Source organism: Rhinolophus ferrumequinum, chromosome 4, assembly GCF_004115265.2.
Source record: "Rhinolophus ferrumequinum isolate MPI-CBG mRhiFer1 chromosome 4, mRhiFer1_v1.p, whole genome shotgun sequence".
Taxonomy (NCBI): Eukaryota; Metazoa; Chordata; class Mammalia; order Chiroptera; family Rhinolophidae; genus Rhinolophus; species Rhinolophus ferrumequinum.
The window spans coordinates 55,329,468-55,346,524 of record NC_046287.1 but is presented as its reverse complement, the minus strand read 5'-3'; the positions used below and the strand labels follow the sequence as shown (position 1 = coordinate 55,346,524).

The following is a 17,057-nucleotide window of genomic DNA, read 5'->3' as shown; positions in this document are numbered from 1 at the left end:
CATACAGCTTTGCAAACTTTGTGTCATATAATACTATGCAGAACACTAAAACAGATGAATTTATCACTATTATAAGTTCACTAAAATTCCATTGACCTTTTGTTTTGAACTTTCAAGCATCCACTCACATTAATCAAAAATATGCCTCATTCAGATAATCAAACAGATGCCAACTCTGGGTCTATTCGTGTGCTGAGTTGCAGGGTGGTACCAGAAAAACCACCCACTTCTGACATGTTAGAACAGTAAGGGCACACCTGGGTGTGTGTTTAACACCAAGCCTCAAACAAGACTCAGTGATAAGCGCCTCTTTGTTATTTTGTCCAATGGACATAATAAAAAGCAGAAGTGGTCACTGTCTGGCCAGAACCGGTCTTCAGCCTGACTGATTTCGCTCCAGCCATAGAGGCATTTGACAGAAATAGGGTTTTAACCTCAGTTGGGACATTGGGCTGGTCCATGAAGGAGGGCTCCAAGGAAAAGAAAGTTGGGGGCCTGTGACCCCCAGTTAATCAGCAGCAGCATTTGCAGCACTATGGATAGGGCCTCTGCTCTGGGCCTGTTCTTGTGTATCCCTCTCTTCCCAAATCACTCTTTATTGGCCAAACTATGGAATCTAGCTGAGCTTTCTAATGAAGGTTTATGCGGTGTCCATACAATGAAGGGAAAAGGACCTGCCCTGGAGACAGGCCAGCCTCTGTCCCCCTATTGCCCATAGGTGACCTAGAGCTGGTGGGCTACGCATTCTGGGCCTCCCTTCAGTAAGTCAGTGGTCTACATGACACCACCAACACAGGAGAGCTGCAAGAAACCAGCCTTCACACCCTGATCCCCAGCTAAACTGTGAACGAAGCATTTCATGCATCTGGTTATATTTAGAAAGCAGAGACAAAGTGGGAGGGGACATACACACACCCTCCCTTTCAGTCTGTTCCTATCAATCCAAAAGTTATATCTGACTTCACACATTTGGGCTGTCTCCCAGTTCCTGGAGACTCCACTCTCTAGTAAATTCAAGTCTGGAATTCCATAAAGACAACTTCCAGCTGCTTCAAAAATGAAAGTGAAACCTCTGACCCCCGAAACAGGAAACACGATGCAGTGACAAGTCACTGATGAGCAAGTTCGGGGGAGTTTTCCTTTTCCTGTCCTTCATTTTGTTTCATCAGGCAGAGTTGAAATTTAACGTAAGTTAGCTTCTGTCCCTCTGAGTTTTTATTTTGAACCAATAACTAACTTAGGGAAATTTTTCCCATTGATTACTTCAAATCACTTTTAAACCACAAAATGTTACAGTGAAGACTAAATTCTAAATTACAACACTATGGGAAAAGCAAGGGGCTCTGGTTTAGGAAGAATTTTGAGAACCCCAAGTCCAAGGCCTGCTTACAACCTATTGTTCTTGGTCTGGGTGCCAGGGTCCTTCGAAATTCCCACCTGGCGCTGTGGGTCAGGTTGTGTGAGGACCACAGGAGGGGAGGAGGGAGGAGAGCTGCTCCCCGCTACAGGCTAGCGTGGGCTGGCGTCACACACTCCTGGCCCCCAACCCCAGCCTCCTACCACCTGCTACGGGCCCACGGCAGAGGACTCAACCCGGACTGCAGGCAAGCAGGATCAGGCTGAAACACCTGGAGGGAAAATGGACAGCGCTGGCTGAGCATCAGCCCAGGGCTGGGCACTGAGTCAAAGGCGCCATTATTACGTGTGACCTGCTCTCTGTGCTGTCATGCTGAAGTGGCACACTTCTCCTGACTAAGCATCTGTTGGGTACCTTCTCCTTCCCCGAAATACAAAACGAGCCAAGCCCCACTCTCCCATATCTCAAGCCACAAGTCACCTCTGACCCCAGCACGTTGCGAACTGAGTCCTGCTTGAACAACGTGGGTGCCTCAGCACTCCTGGCACAAAGCAGCATGACAGTGCCCACCCTCTGCCTCTCCTGCTGTCGGCCCCAGCAAGGCCTCCTGGCTGCCCTTCACCTAGTCACTGCCCCTGAAGCCCCAGCCTCCCCTCTCAGAGCTCCACCACTCCGATTGCTAATCACCAGTCATCACCAGGGTCTGTACCACAAGGGTACAGACCATAAGGGTGATAACTGTGCATTACTGGGTGGTAATCAAGCTGCCATTTTGACCAAACATCAGAAGCAAAGACGCGTGTGGGAATTACACTTATGAAGGAAGAAGATTCACTCCACAAGGCACGCATACATGTAGACCGCTTGTTCCCACTGCTATCTATAGCTAGTCTAGCAGATATAACTTGAATGACATGTCCCTGCATGTCTGCAAAGAAAGGATCTGGAAAAATCTTTGCAAAACGATGACCGTTGACTACTGATTTAAAGCTGGTCTGCCCCATTATGCAGATGAAAATGTTGGATGCTGAGCAAGCAGAACAAACGCTGCCCACGTCCCTCTTATTTCCATGTCTCCACACCACCTCGACTCCCAGCTCGTGAGACTAGCACAGCGCCCAGGACAGGAGGGCAGAGGGAAAGGTGTGCCGTCTAGAGGAGTGGGTCAACACAGCCTCCAGTGGGCAGCTCTGGCCAGGTGGGTCACAGAGGCCTGGCTGCGGATCCATGTGGGCCACGGTGGCAGCAGCCACTTGCCACAGAGCTATCAGGGGTGACCAACGACAGTCAACTTCTGCCCAGTTCCACCCCCTCTTCCTTCCCTTTAGGTATTTGATCCTAGTAAATATTCTGCACTCTGAACTCCCTCTTAGGATCTGCTCTTAAAGCCTGGCCAGCGGGACTTGAGGTTAAGACATGAACCAAATTGCTCTCTTCCTTGGCCCAGCCCATTAAAAAAATAAAATAAAATCCAATATACATGATCCTAAATTCTGGACATGACCCCAGCTCCCCATGAGTTCACAACACAGGCAGGAAGTAAGTCATTCGCTGAGAAAATGACCAAAGGTACGTGAATTGTTTGTGGCAGGGTTGGGACAAAAAAAGAAAAAAAAAAGATCAGTGCTGTGTGCCAGTCCCACAGTGAAAAGACCACATCCTGAGTGAGGAACCACAGGTTCTGCATGTGCGAGATGCTGTCTGTGAGACATAAAAATATTTCTGAATTTGCAAGGATAATAAATTGATAAAAAACCAATGTCAACCCATTTTTTTTAATGAACTAAAATTGTGAGGGTGCTAAAGAAAAGTCATTAATACTCTTTTTTATTTCTAACTTTTACTTTTCTGTCAACTCCAAAGATTACCTGCCAAATACGGCATCTAGGCAACTCACTTTTAAACTGTTTTTTTTTTTTTAAATGAGCCAAACTACTTAAGAGCTATAATTATTCAAGTTACAATTGAGTTTCTTGTTAATAAGTCAAGAACTTATAAAAGGGACTTGCAGCCTTTGAAACCATGCAGTTTTCTGAAAAGCAACAGCACAATTTATGAAATCAAAGAATTATTTCAGTTTATGAGCAAAAAACCCCCTCATATCCCCTTTAGAGTAGAAGTAACAGGAAATCTCTTCTCACAGAACCAACAATTTTACAGGAAAAAAACCTTCGCAAATATAATTTTAAATTTAATTAATCTATTTTTTAGTGATTTTTTTTTTTTAGATACTAAAAGAATATATGTTATAAATCAACTGAAAATAGAAAACGTATTCAAACCAGTTAGCAGAATAGAGCTTCTGGAAGAAAATGTCACATAAAATGCTCTAATTCTTATTTCTTATAAATGCACTTAGGAAAAAGCCAATGCAACTTTATACAATCATTAAACAAACTTATCATCATGACTGTATTATTTGACTGTACTGCCAACTAAACATAACTTTTATGATATTCTGTCTCTTATTGAAGAATTACTTAATCTAAGACAAATTTTTTTCAAAGATTTATTCTCTTGTTGCTCTCAGACAAGCACATATTAAGCAAAACATAAAGCTCAAATGAATCCTCACATTCAGGTATTTAACGCAATAAAACTTACCATCACCAATTATTTAAAAGAAAAAAAAACCCTCCCACATGGGTACATTTTCCATTAAAATTTAATTAGTGCTTAGGTTTCAATAAGTCTTCTCATGACCCTGTTAAGGTCTTTTTCATTGATTAAAAAAAAATGGTTCCAAAAAAGCAAGACATGCAATATCAAACATAGAATAAGCTACTTAAAATTGCCCATAAATCAGTTTCTGTTTGGGAATGATGGAAAAGTTCTGGAAATAAATAGTAGGGATGGTTGCATAACAATGTGAATGTACTTAAAGCCACTGAATTATACACTTACTTATAAATGGTTAACATGGTAAATTTTATGTTAAGTGTGTTTTACCACAATAAAAAATTTACAAATAAACCAACCTATTGTATATTCATTCAATAAATCAGCACATCTTTATAATGTTATAAATCATCCTAATTTACCTATTATGTAACATTTTCTTCATTTGGCCATATAATTTTAAAACAAATTTAAAACTTTATCAAAAAGCAACACATATAACATAGACCATATTTTAAGCAATGAAATTTGAGGGGTGGCAATGTGCTCCTATTACACAAGATGTAAGTCACACCTTCCCCCCCATCCCTGTGTTCACATCCCCTCCCGCCACCAGGCCCCTGGCCCCTGAGGCCCTGTGTCCTCCTCCATCAGGCCTCAGTGGGCCCAGCCCTCAAGTTCCCTCTGCCTGGCATCATTCACCCTTGCCCCTGGCCCCCTCAGGACTTGGCTCCTGTCACCTGCTCAGGGAAGCCTGTCCTGACCTTCTCTACCACCCCCATACTTCTCCTGATCCCTCTTCCCATCTCATTTTTGTCTGCAGCACTTCCTAACACCTGGCACACTGTATGCTTATTTATTCTCTATCATCTACCACCAAAATGCAGTCTCTAACAGAGCCAGGATGTTTGTGCATCTTGCTCCCCACTGAATCCCCAGTGCATACAGCAGGCACTAAATAAATATTTGAGGAACATCAAATGTGGATCACCTAGGATGTACTAAGTACATCAAATACTTTTCTTTATAAGACACTTGATGGGTTTACCCCTACAGGTTCTTCAATGCCAAGAGGTTGCATATTTTATTCCCATTTTACATTAGAGGACTGGTGAAATGAGTTAAGACACATCAGAAATGAGGACTAAAAGAAACTAACCACAATCACTCCAGCTTTCTTCATAAGCATGTTGCTTTCAGATTTATACCAAAGTTGGGTATTACGGAAAAAAATGCATGTGTATACTTCAGGATTATCTAATATTTTAATGGTTTATATATATTTATTTGAATCAAAACAACTACTTCCTAAAGAAAAAAATAATTTAAATTATTCCACATGCATAGAATTTATCTGTTACTTTCAGATATTTTATCAGGTATTTTATCTAAAAGTGACAGATAAATCTAGGTCTGGTTACCCTCAAATTACATATCTTCTACACCAATGATCTGTCCAGGATTTTATCACCATACTTATGTTTTAGTGGGCAATTGCTGAGACCCTCTTGAAAAAAATCACACAAAAATCTAGATGATATTCTAATGACAGAACTTCATTGTCTCTAATCCTTTGCTGAAAATAGGTTGGAGGAAATCCTCTTTTCTCTGAAGCAAGGAGATTATGTAATGCCCAGGAAGTGGCTAACTCCTTCCAGGCAGCCTGAGGTCTGTCCAAAGAGAAGGGAGGAGCAGACAAGCTGCCCCTGTGCTTGGAGCAGGAGTAAGGGAGGGAGGACACCAACACATCAATCTTAGACTCACATTTCCCAAAATATGAACTTGAGATCTCCAGTAACTGCATCCTCAACTTCAGGATTTCATTTTGCACAGACAGTTCAGATAGGACCATTCTGTGAGGTAGAAGAACTCCACTGGGTCCTATGGCTTTAAATAGTGTCATGATCATTTATGGTTTCTATTTAAGGCTAGAACCACTCCATCTTGCACTTGCAAGCAAAGTGAGTGAAAAGTATCTGGAACTTTTCCAACAACCATCAGAGGCCATACTCCTGATCAAAAGGTGATAATACCTTGGGATCATTTTTGATATATGCTTATAACAGCATAAGCAATTATTTCATGGAAGATAATGATGCTGTGATTATTAAAAATAAACAAATAAAACCCTGACATGGAGAGGTAGACAACAGTTGGTTTGGGAACTTATAGACTGCCATGAAAATCCACGAAGTTACAGATGTGTGGGTAACAGAGCCAGGATATAGCAGGTTTGGTTCCACTACCAGAGATAACTATAGAGATTAACAACATGTTTCTATTATTGCAACTAGTATTTCAAGTTCAACTTCCTAATTTTGCCAAAAGTAAAATGTCATCCTGTACAAAGGCAGGCCAACAGAATAGGAAGTACCTGAAATGCAATTCCATTTACTAGAATTGGATCATTACCCAGCAGCTTCCTGTTTTACTAAGCAGACATGTCCAATCCGTTACATGTCAGATACTGTGACATCTGTCCCATCAACAAACCAGCCACTATGGATTTGGATTATAATAGAAAACCCCAAACAATATGTTATCTATAGCCTTGTTTTAATACCAACCACCATTCTCCTACCAGCCCCCACATAAGGGAAAAAAGAGAAGCATCAAAAAGAAAAGAAAATACATACAAATTTAGAACTGATCAAATCATGGAAACTCTGGTCTATTATACTTAATAATGGTCCAATCACCTAAATCTGCTTCACAATTTAGAAAAACAACCCATTCCCATGAAATATTCATTTCATTTTACTTTTGTCTTTCCAGATTTTGTGGAACATCTGTTTTTGTATTTATTTCATAAAAAAATAAGCAAGCAATGTGCTTTTTCAAATCTCCCTCTTTGATATTCCCCACCTGTTTGAATATTTACAATCTAAATAGTTCCTACTTTAATTGTATACTATTATGGACTGAATTGTGTTCCCCCAAAATTCTTATGTTGAAGTTCTGACACCCAATGTGCTGTATTTGGAGACAGGAATTTTAGGAAGTAATTAAGGTTAAATGAAGTTATAATGGTGGGGTCCTAATCCAATAGGATTGGTGGCTTTATAAGAAGAGATCTCTCCCTCTCTCCTTCCTCCCTCCCTCTGTGCACACACACACCTTGAAGCAGATGATGGTGATGAATTCTAATTTCTCTATATTTCACATCTTAAGGCGTCAAAGAACACTCCTTCCTGAGTTTACCACTAGTCCATTAACTTCTGCCTTCACATCCTCCGAAAAAGGCTACAGCAATTTGAAGGTAGGCTGCTCCCCCTCAGCAGTTTACCTAAATCTAATCTCATGAGAGGGAAAAGCAGGTCCATACAACTACACCTGAGGATAAATTCACCAGCAAAATAAAAAGGGGTAGAGGGATTTTAATGAAGTGATCAGTCTAGTGAACTGTGAGTGAAAAGGGACACTGAATTAGTATACTAGGACAACAGCATAAACTGGGCTGAACTGGGCAAACTGGGCATATGATTGTCCTCAGCTGCAGATAAACCCTTTACAGGATGCAAGCCAGAGTGGACAGGACAAGGGTTAGTGTTGGACAAAGGTCCACCCCCATCGGCTGCATGGAGATCATTTCCTTGTGCAGAATAGCCATGGTGCTCCTTCACAGGGTTGTTGTGAGGGATTAAGTGAAAGTTCATGGATGAAACCCTTGGAAAGGACCCAGTGAATCAGACACCAATGATTACCAGTTCCCTTCTTCTTCTGAAAGGGCACCATGATGCCCCAGGCTGCTTCGGGGAGGTAACTGTAAGCACAGTAATCAGGGTCTCTTCCACAGCAACCCTTTGCTTCACTCCCTTTTGGGGGGCATGGGGAGAGGGGCCAAGTAGACCAAGGCTAGAGATGCTGTATTTGCCAGGGTACACATTCCCCCTTCTATGTTAAACACAATTCACTGGCCAAAGAGTCTTTTTTACAAGTAACAATACCTTCTCCTGAAATTCTTTTGTCTTCTAAACCAGGAAGAATTACCTTCTTTTCATTCCCTGAGCTGAAAAAAATTACCTTTGTCTCAAGAGATACACAAGAAAATGACAACCCTTTCTTGAGATATTTTTACAGCCCTTTACAATGTACAAATTATTTTCATGTACATGAGTTCATTTGGTCCTCATGACCCAAAGAAGCAGAGACAACAAATGCCATTAGTGTCATTTTACAGTTGCCTCTGGGGGTTAAGTGAATTGCCTGGAGCAGAGGTGGATTAGAGGCAGGGCTGCCATCCAAAAGGCTGCTGGAGCCCCAATCGAGAAGACCATCACTGGATTGAATCTCAAATAAGGCACTGGTTAACTCTGGCCTCTACCAATTATATTATACATGAAACAGATGTTGGTCACAACACAGCAGAAGTGAAAATTTGAAAATAGAGCTATCTAAATTAGCTTTATCCTTAGAGAATGTCGAATTCAATTGAGTAATGAGTGATAGAAAAACTGAAAGGAAAGACAATTGCAAATAAGTATAAATATGTTACTAACAAATTCCTGATTGTAAACATAAAGAGAGAAGTATATCTCTTTTATTCATAGAAAATTAGTTTCTCCACACTCCACTTAAAAAGGTAGAAAAACTAAAGGATTAGTGTGAAGAGGCAACTAATGACTAACTTGCCCACAGTGCTCACATGTTTGGGTCTGGCTTTTGCCCAGGTTATAAAGGTAACAGTTGACAGAGGAAACCTAAAATCCTCTCTTTTGACTCTCGGTCTAATGTTTTGGGTTTTTTTCTTGTCCCAGCATGCCAGCATAAGTAAGGCAAACTACCCTCCTGTAGATACTACTAAAAAGGGCTTCCCAAAATATGGTATATACCGGAAGAAACAAATCTCTGCTCTTGGCGACCACAGTCATGTACATTGTAAATAAAGAAAGTATACCCAGGAACAAAAGCAGGAAGCAGGTGAAGCACATTAAGAAATCTGAACAAGAATGTGAACAGTTTGCTTTAGGCTCCTCAAGTATCCAGCCAAACCGGAAGAGCCTGTATGCTTCCTGAGGGGAGGGGGTCTGTCACAAGCAGTGGTGACAGAGGAAGCCACAGGACAGCGCTGAACTCTCTGTGAATGGCTGTGAAATCACTCCAGCAGTTGTGGTCATGGGGAAGCCATACAGTGCAGCATTACCAGATCATGCCATTTTTGAAACACTGGGGAAATTTATTTGTAGTCACCTGTATTTAAATGTTGACAAGAAATTCAAATAGTTGTGAAGCCCCTGAGTGGGCGGCAGCCATCACATCAAAGGTCGGGTTTCCGGCCTCTGTTCTTGGACAAGAGTTCTTAACCTTAACTAGGGCAGGCACTCCTCTGAGAATCTAACAAAAATTAGGAAACTCCTGAGGAGAAACACAAAAGCATGAATGCAAAAAGTTCTGCACACTTGTAAGGGATCTCAGGTCCCATAAGGAACCAGTTACGAGCGCCTATTCTTGACTGGGCTCCGGGAGAGGGGCACTGTTGCTAGTTTCTCCTTTCCAGCCCCTGTGGTCTCAAGAATGAGCACAAGAAAAGAAGAAACAAATTCTAGGGACCCCAGTTATCAGAGGATCATCCCATCATCCACAGAGAGCTCTGTGTCAGGACACAGGGACACACCACACACCGAAGCTACTAACTTAATCAGATCCACACAGTGGAGGTGAAGGGACCCCAAGATGTGACTTAATTTCCTCCATCTTGGTGTTTATTAAGTAAGGGGGTTGAACCAGATGCCATCCCTGTCTAGTCCCACATTTTTATGGCTATGAAATGTACCAAGAAAAGAGAATCCAGAAGTTTGAAGTAACAGTAAACATGATTTTTAAAAACTGTCATTAATCATTCAAGTCCTTGGAAGTACCATGAATTTTCCTTCCGAATTGCATAAGGCCAACTTCTTCGGTGTTCTCATTAACAATAATGATAAGAAGCATAATCACTCATTCAGCAGATGTGTGCGAAGTGCCCGCTCTGCACCAGGAACTGCTCCAGGCACAGTGGGGAGAAGCTGGGATACAAAAAGCATGGGATCCATGGACATAAAGATGGTATCTGGGGTCTCCTCCTAGGCAGAAGTGTTGATGGAGAAGGGACAAGAGTGACCAGAGATGGGGCACTGGCAATCAGGAAAGGCCACAGGGCTGATGACGCTACTGCATAGCTTTTCTCTCTGCCTGGCACGCACCTCCCAGACACCAGCACGGTAGATCCCTCACCCCTTCAAGCCAATGCTGAGTAAGGCCTGAAAACCCCAACTTACAGTCCCCCAATTCCACTCTAGTGTTTCCAGCACTTATCACCTTCCAGCACACTCTAACATTTATTTAGGTGATTTGTTTCCTGCCTGCCATCCCCCAATCCAAAGTAAGTGCCACAGGGACCACGAGCCTGTCTGGCTCACAGATGTGTCAATAAATACACAGGCACTCACAAAAATGTATGCTGGGAGTATTTAAGTACACCGAGTGCCGCTGAGGTCCAGCATGAGGGCAGAAAGGTGACTGCTGGAGGGGGCCACCTGGGAGGTGATAGACATGGTGATCAGAAGGCCCACCTAGACTCAGGGAGTCAGGTACAGATGCGATAGGAGGAAAGAAATAAGTGTCAGACACATTAAAGAAATTTAGCTGTGAAGGAAACAGAGAACTGCAGGTGACATCAGGGGGGGAACGTGGGGTCAAGAAAGTTTGTTAAAAAGGGGTGATATAAAGGCATGATTACATGCCATGGTGACTAGAAGAAATCACCTTAAAGAGGGAAACATTGATGATTCTGGAAAAAGAGGGATGGGGGTGCAGGGAGTGGGTAGGGAGGACCCAGAGTAGAAGCTATGGCACAGGCCTTTATCAGAATGAGGTCCTTGCCCCAAATCAGAAGGGAGGTAAGAACATAAAAAGGAAGGGCTGGTGGGGTACATGGGGAAAAGGGGTACATCCTATCTGATGACTGCTGTTCCCTCTGTGAAGTACAAGGCAAGGTCACCCATAACGAGGAGGAGGTGTAAGAGGTCTGAGAAAGCAAGTGAGAATTGAAGGGTCACTGAGCAGCTTTAAATCCACATTTCAAAGATGTCCATTGTCTGAGCACCTACCTATGCAAACACTGTGTCCCATTCAATCCTCACCGTGACTCCTCAGGAAGGTACATTAAACACTTCCATTTCAAGATGAGGAAACTGAGCATGAAGACACCAGCCAGCCCGCCCAAGGTTTCATAACCAGGGTCTGAACCTGAGTCTATTAGGCTCTGATGCTAAACATTGACCTCCAAAATCTATTTTGTTTTTCTCAGATACCAGCGTCCAAGCAAAAGCAAAAACAACCCCTTGTTCAACCTTGTTGAATTTCTAGTGCTGTAAAAATTGCTTTTCATTGATTTTCATTGCAAATAAAGAGCATTTTCCCCTACATTTAATTTGGTTTTAAAGAGCATTTATAAGTCTGGGACTTGGGGAATCTAACCATCTCTTACTAACCTTGTTTCTATTGAAACATACTGCCCAAGCACCAAGGAAAAATTTGTACCGTTTCCCCGAAAATAAGACGTAGCCAGACAATCAGCTCTAATGTGCTTTTTGGAGCATAAATTAATATAAGACTTGGTATTATATTATATTATATTACATTACATTATATTAAAATAAGACCGGGTCTTATATTAATTTTTGCTCCAAAAGACGCATTAGAGTTGATTGTCTGGCTAGATCTTATTTTTGGGAAAACATGGTATTTAGGTTTCAGAGTGCAGCATATCTGCAAACAGAGGACTTCCTGTGTAGTTAAGCAGCTAGGTATGTTCGTTGGTGGGTTTAATGCAGTTTTAGCCAACTGTAAACTAGCGACAGTATTCTCATCCCTGGGAATTTAACTGACTATAGCAAAATCCAATAATATAAACTCCTTTTCACCTATGTTATTAAATTTACTCTCCAGCATGAAATAAAAGCATCTCAAGATCATTTATTCCTAATAAGCAGACATTAAATAGGATTTGAAAGAATGGAAGGAATTTAACTTAATTGCTAGAACGTCCAGGTTAAATTATACATCTAGGCAGACTGCTTTAAGATGTCCATTTGAAACATTTGAACCCTGAAGACAGGTTCCGGGCTTAGTAAACTCGTATGTAAACACTTTACAAGGTTGTACCGCAGCCCTGCTCCACAATGCCACAGCCAGACCAGCTATTAGTCTGGGAGAAGATATCTAAACGTCACCTATTTCAAATACCTGGAGGCCTTGGTGGCTAAAGTGGCTTAACTTAGAGGTCCTGTGGTGTGAACTCCATGAGCTGAATAACAGGAAGGCCCTACTCTCTCATCTGAAGCTGGATTAGAAAAGGCAACTCCAAAATTCTGCAGCTTTTTTAGTTTTTAAAACAAGGTGGTATAACTGAGTCAAACAACTAAGTCTGTCTTTTAGAACAGGCAATCTCCCAGGTGAATACTGATGTTCATGTCACAAACCATTTGGTGATAAAAAATAAACAAAAGCAGACACATGTGCAGGTATAAAAATTGTTGAAGTTTTTAGAATGTTTAAAGCACTCTAATATAGTCATGCTTGAAGTTCTCCAGGGACCGATAATATTTATTTTTCCCTTATAAAGAAAATCCTAATGTAATGGTTTGTTTCAAAAACAAATATCTACATCTAATATAATCATGCTTGAAGTTCTCCAGGGACCAATAATATTTATTTTTCCCTTATAAAGAAAATCCTAATGTAATAGTTTGTTTCAAAAACAAATATCTACTGTCAGCCAGGAAAACCTTTACATTTTTCAGAAGTTTACTACCTTAAAATGTAAGAAATGTCCTAGAAAGCACAAATTATAAGATAGAAACAAGTAGCAACTTTGACAAGCAGAAAAAAATTAGTAAACAATATTCAGGCTGAACTATTAAAAACAAATTACAGAGACACAACAAAATTAAGCTGTTGACCTACAGAACTTTAAAATCAAATCTCCTAAATGGGATGCATGGAAGAGAGGGAGAAGAGGAAGTGTCCTGCCAATGAGGTTGTCCTAGCCTAGGACACTCACCCATAAATAAATTTCATGGACAAATGTAGCCTATAGACTTTTGTTTGGTCTGTACATTTTAGCACACCTTGTTTTAAACTTTGCCAAATCCCCTCTGAGCCCACCCCTACACACTGCTCAATAGCAGGGTGCCCAGTTTACCTGTCCACTGCAACCCTGGGCCCCTGCTGGCGGGTACTGACTGACCAACAAAATTGCTTGCTCTCTCCTTACCAACCTACCCAGAGACAAAATTATGTTAGTAACTAGTAGTGACTAATTTATTGAGCACTTCCTCAGAGCCAGGCACCATTCTTAGCTCCTGACCTGTAGTAACTCATTTAATCTTCACAATAACTCAATGAAATGGGTACTATTATTAGTCTCAGATGAGAAAACTGAGGCAGAAAACAAGAAGCAACCTGCCCAAGGTTACACTGTAGGATCTGCAGGTAACCCATGAAGCTACACACTGGTTTCTCTCAGAATTTAAACTACCTAAATCTAGGCTTCCCACCTCACATCTCTAAAAAGGAGATGACATTAACTCTTTACCCACGTCATTAAAAACTTCTTTAAAAAGTAGATTAAACTACTTCATGGTATATAAGCACTGTGCCATTTATAAACACAAAATATCTCTACATAGCTATATCCATCCAAGCATCCAAACTACCAGTAATACAGGCTTTGGAGTATATATGGCATATCTTGGAACAGAATACTCCCATTCATTTGCCTATTGTATCTCTCTGGAATTAACCCAGAATAAAATACCTATAGCAATGTTTTCCAAAGCCGTCTTTATCTTTTGGCAAACCTCATGCATCAGAAGGAGATGAAAAGTTTTCTTTGTCCTAGAAATTCTGACTATGTGAACACTAGAAAGGAACAGGGTTTAAGCTACTTATCATGTTTATAAAATAAGTCACATAAGGAAATGGCAGGAAATATGAATATTCAGTCCCAGACTTTTTTTTCTCTAGCAAAAGAAAATATAATTTGGTCCTACATATTGAAAGATAACCAAATTCTAAGAAAACAGATCCTGACTGTTTCTGGAAAATATCAAATTAGTTTAATAGTATAGACATGAGTTGAACAGCATGGAAATTAATGATTTTGTATGTGAATACGGTGAGGTAGCCAAATAATCAGACTGCAAAAAAAAAAAAAAGATGTGGAATAAGAAAAATAGAAATAATAATAGTATCACATAACTTGCAGTCCAGGAACATTACCAAAAATGCATATGCTGAGAAAGTTCATTAAGGAATATTTACCACTTAGATTTGAGAGAAAATTTAGTTTAATAAATTTAATAACATACCAAAATGGAGTTTTAAAATGCAAACTATGTTGAAATTTATATAGATTGATATAACATGAGACAGCTGAAGGCCTGGAGAAACTAAGGGAGTAAAAGACAAAAATTAGACATACTGTGTTTCCCCTAAAATAAGACCATCAGCTTAGCCAGACCATCAGCTCAAATGCATCTTTTGGACCAAAAATTAATATAAGACCCAGTATTATATTACATTACATTACATTACATCACATTACATTACATTATATAAGACCCAGTCTTATATTAATTTTTGCTCCAAAAGACACATTAGAGCTGATGGCCCAGCTATGTCTTATTTTCAGGGAAACACAGTATGTCTGCCTCTCTCACAGGAGGCAGGAGTTAGGCACCGGTGGGAAGGTCAGACCCACCGGGCAGTGAGCCTCTGTCAGGTCAGAGGAAAAGGAAAGATGGCCCTTCCACCCTCCTATCTCTCATGGAGACAGACTGCGTATTATTTCTCACAATTCAACCATCCTTTTTATTGCAAAATGTTAGAGTTGGAACAGAACAGAAATTATTAATAACTCAAAAAATAGTTGAGCACATTTTAAGTAAATGCTAGTTCCACTCTCCTTTTCTTCATTTCCCTTTGAGAAAACCAAGGCAGGAAAATGACTTGCCTAGGGACCCAGAACTCCTGAGTGATACAGCTGAGAAAAGAATGTCCGTGTCCAATAAAGCATGTCTTATAAATCTGGTTACCTACCATCACTGTTAGTGGGTAGGTAACAGTACTATTACATAGGTAACAATAAGTACTGTTTTTGTACTTATTACTGTACAAAAACAAAGGTGTCACCTGATGTTTACCACTCACATTATAATGTGGACTTTGAGGAATAACATGAGCTTTTACATCTGCTAAGCCTTTCCCCACCCCTTACCAGAATCAGAGAGAAAAGTTCTCTCCATTTAAAAAGGTAACCCAGACTGACCTTCCTAAGGGAACAACTATAGAAGGTGCATGCAAGTTCCCTAGACTCTTTCTTGAATCTTCTGTTTAGTGAATAGACTCAAGAGAAAAGCATTGCTTTGGACAAAAAGAAACACTTTCATCTTCTGCCAAAGTCTCCTCAAACAAAACTCATAAATATGAAAGACTGCCTAAGGTAATTCCTATACCGGAAAAAAAACAAAGTTCCCATAATAACGCCCTCTTCTACTCTCAGACCTCAGTACCCTGGACTCAAACCTGTGACTAACCAAGGGCAGGGACCGTCAGCCCCTCGGGAACAATGAGCCTTTTGTTAAAGACAATGGCAATGAAAACAGCACCCTCCGGACAGTTTTCTTTCTCTTCTGCACACACACCCTCTTTTTATGCCCAGTGCCAGTGATTACTTCGGCACGGTTTCCCCTCTGTCTGACGTGAAAAAAAAAGACACCATTTTCTCCCCCTCCAACCTTCCCCCAGATCTCAACACCCTGTCACCACCGAAGGTGGATTCCAGAGGAACTTCAGAACACCTCGAGCCTCTGATCTGATTAGTTACAGTCGGGGGTGGGGGGGGGGGGCGGGAAGAGTCCAAACTTCACTCCTAAATCCTCCAGTGTGTGACAAACAAGCAAAATGACCGCCTTTTTCTGTATAAGTGTAACACCTCCAACCTCCTAATCCTCGTGCATAAGTGACAGGAGGCCAAACCTGAACATCCCTCCCAGTCCTGGGCCCTACGCTGAGACCAAGGAAGATTGCTGGGACAGCTCCATCCCAGCCGGGACTCCAGGGAGGGATGCGGCTGTGGACCCGGAGCAGGTGGGCGCCGGATCCGTCGGAAGCCCGAGGGGACAAACTCCGCAGGTCCTCCCTGAGTCCTGCTCGTCACCCAGGGGGCGGCCAGCGTCACGAGGCCGTCCAAGCCCTCAGGTTATGCAGCCCCGCAGAATCGGGGGCTGTAGGCGGGGGTGCCTGGTCCCCAGGGCCGGTCCCCGCCCGGTCACCAGTCCCCCTGCGAGCAGCACTCACGTATCTCTGCACAAGCGTCCGCACGAGGCTGCAGTCCATGGCTCCTCCGGCCGCGCCCGCCCGCGCTCAGCGCTCCGGCGCCCGGCTCAGCGCTCCCATGGGCTCGGGCCCGAGTGTGGCCGCGCGCCCCCGCCCCGGTCACGGCCTGGGCGCGCCGCGCGGTGCGGGGGGTGGCCGCGGCCCCTCAGTGCTCATGCCCGGCCCGGCCCGCGGCGGCCGGCGCAGTGGTGGCCGCTCGGCGGCGGTGGCCGCGAGCTCGGGCTGCTGGCTGTGGGGTTGCGGGTTAGGAGCTCGGCAGTCCGGCGGGTCCTACCGCTGCTCTGTTCCTGTGCTCTGCTCCTCTGCTCTGCTCTCCTCCCCTCTCCTCCCGGGTCCTCCGCCAGCCGTCCCTCTCAGCCCTGCCTCCCGCCGCTGGGTCCCAGCGCTCACGTCACGAGCGCGTGTGAGCATGCGCCCCACGGCCCGCGGCCCCCGCCCCGGCACACTCGCCCTCGCACACTTATGTACGCGCGCGCTGGGGCCCTTCCTCCCTTCCTTTGCCGGTCCCAGCTCCCGGAGCCGGGGAAAAGAGAGGACCCAGGGGCGGAGGGCAGGGGCCGGCAGGTGGATACGACTCCCTGTTGCTTCTGCCTCTGGGGCGGACTCTGAGCTCCCTGCCCTGGGGGCCGGAGTGGCTGGAACTGTGCTGCTTGCATGGAGGAACAGGGACTGTGTGCCCTGCGGAAGACTTCCTGGGCCG

At 43.0% G+C, this 17,057-nt stretch overlaps 1 protein-coding gene across 4 annotated transcripts in view; it reads right to left on the bottom strand.

Annotated features, from left to right (window-relative positions):
• Window positions 1-16,467, bottom strand: part of ATP11A (ATPase phospholipid transporting 11A) — a 132,789-nt gene extending 116,322 nt beyond the window's left edge. For all 4 annotated transcript variants that reach the window (XM_033103990.1, XM_033103991.1, XM_033103992.1 and 1 more), the window contains exon 1: window positions 16,319-16,467. In XM_033103990.1, the coding sequence (XP_032959881.1) occupies window positions 16,319-16,357 (39 nt within the window). In that variant the 5' untranslated portion in view covers window positions 16,358-16,467. The remainder of the gene's footprint in view (window positions 1-16,318) is intronic.
• Between the last annotated feature and the right edge of the window lie 590 nt (window positions 16,468-17,057).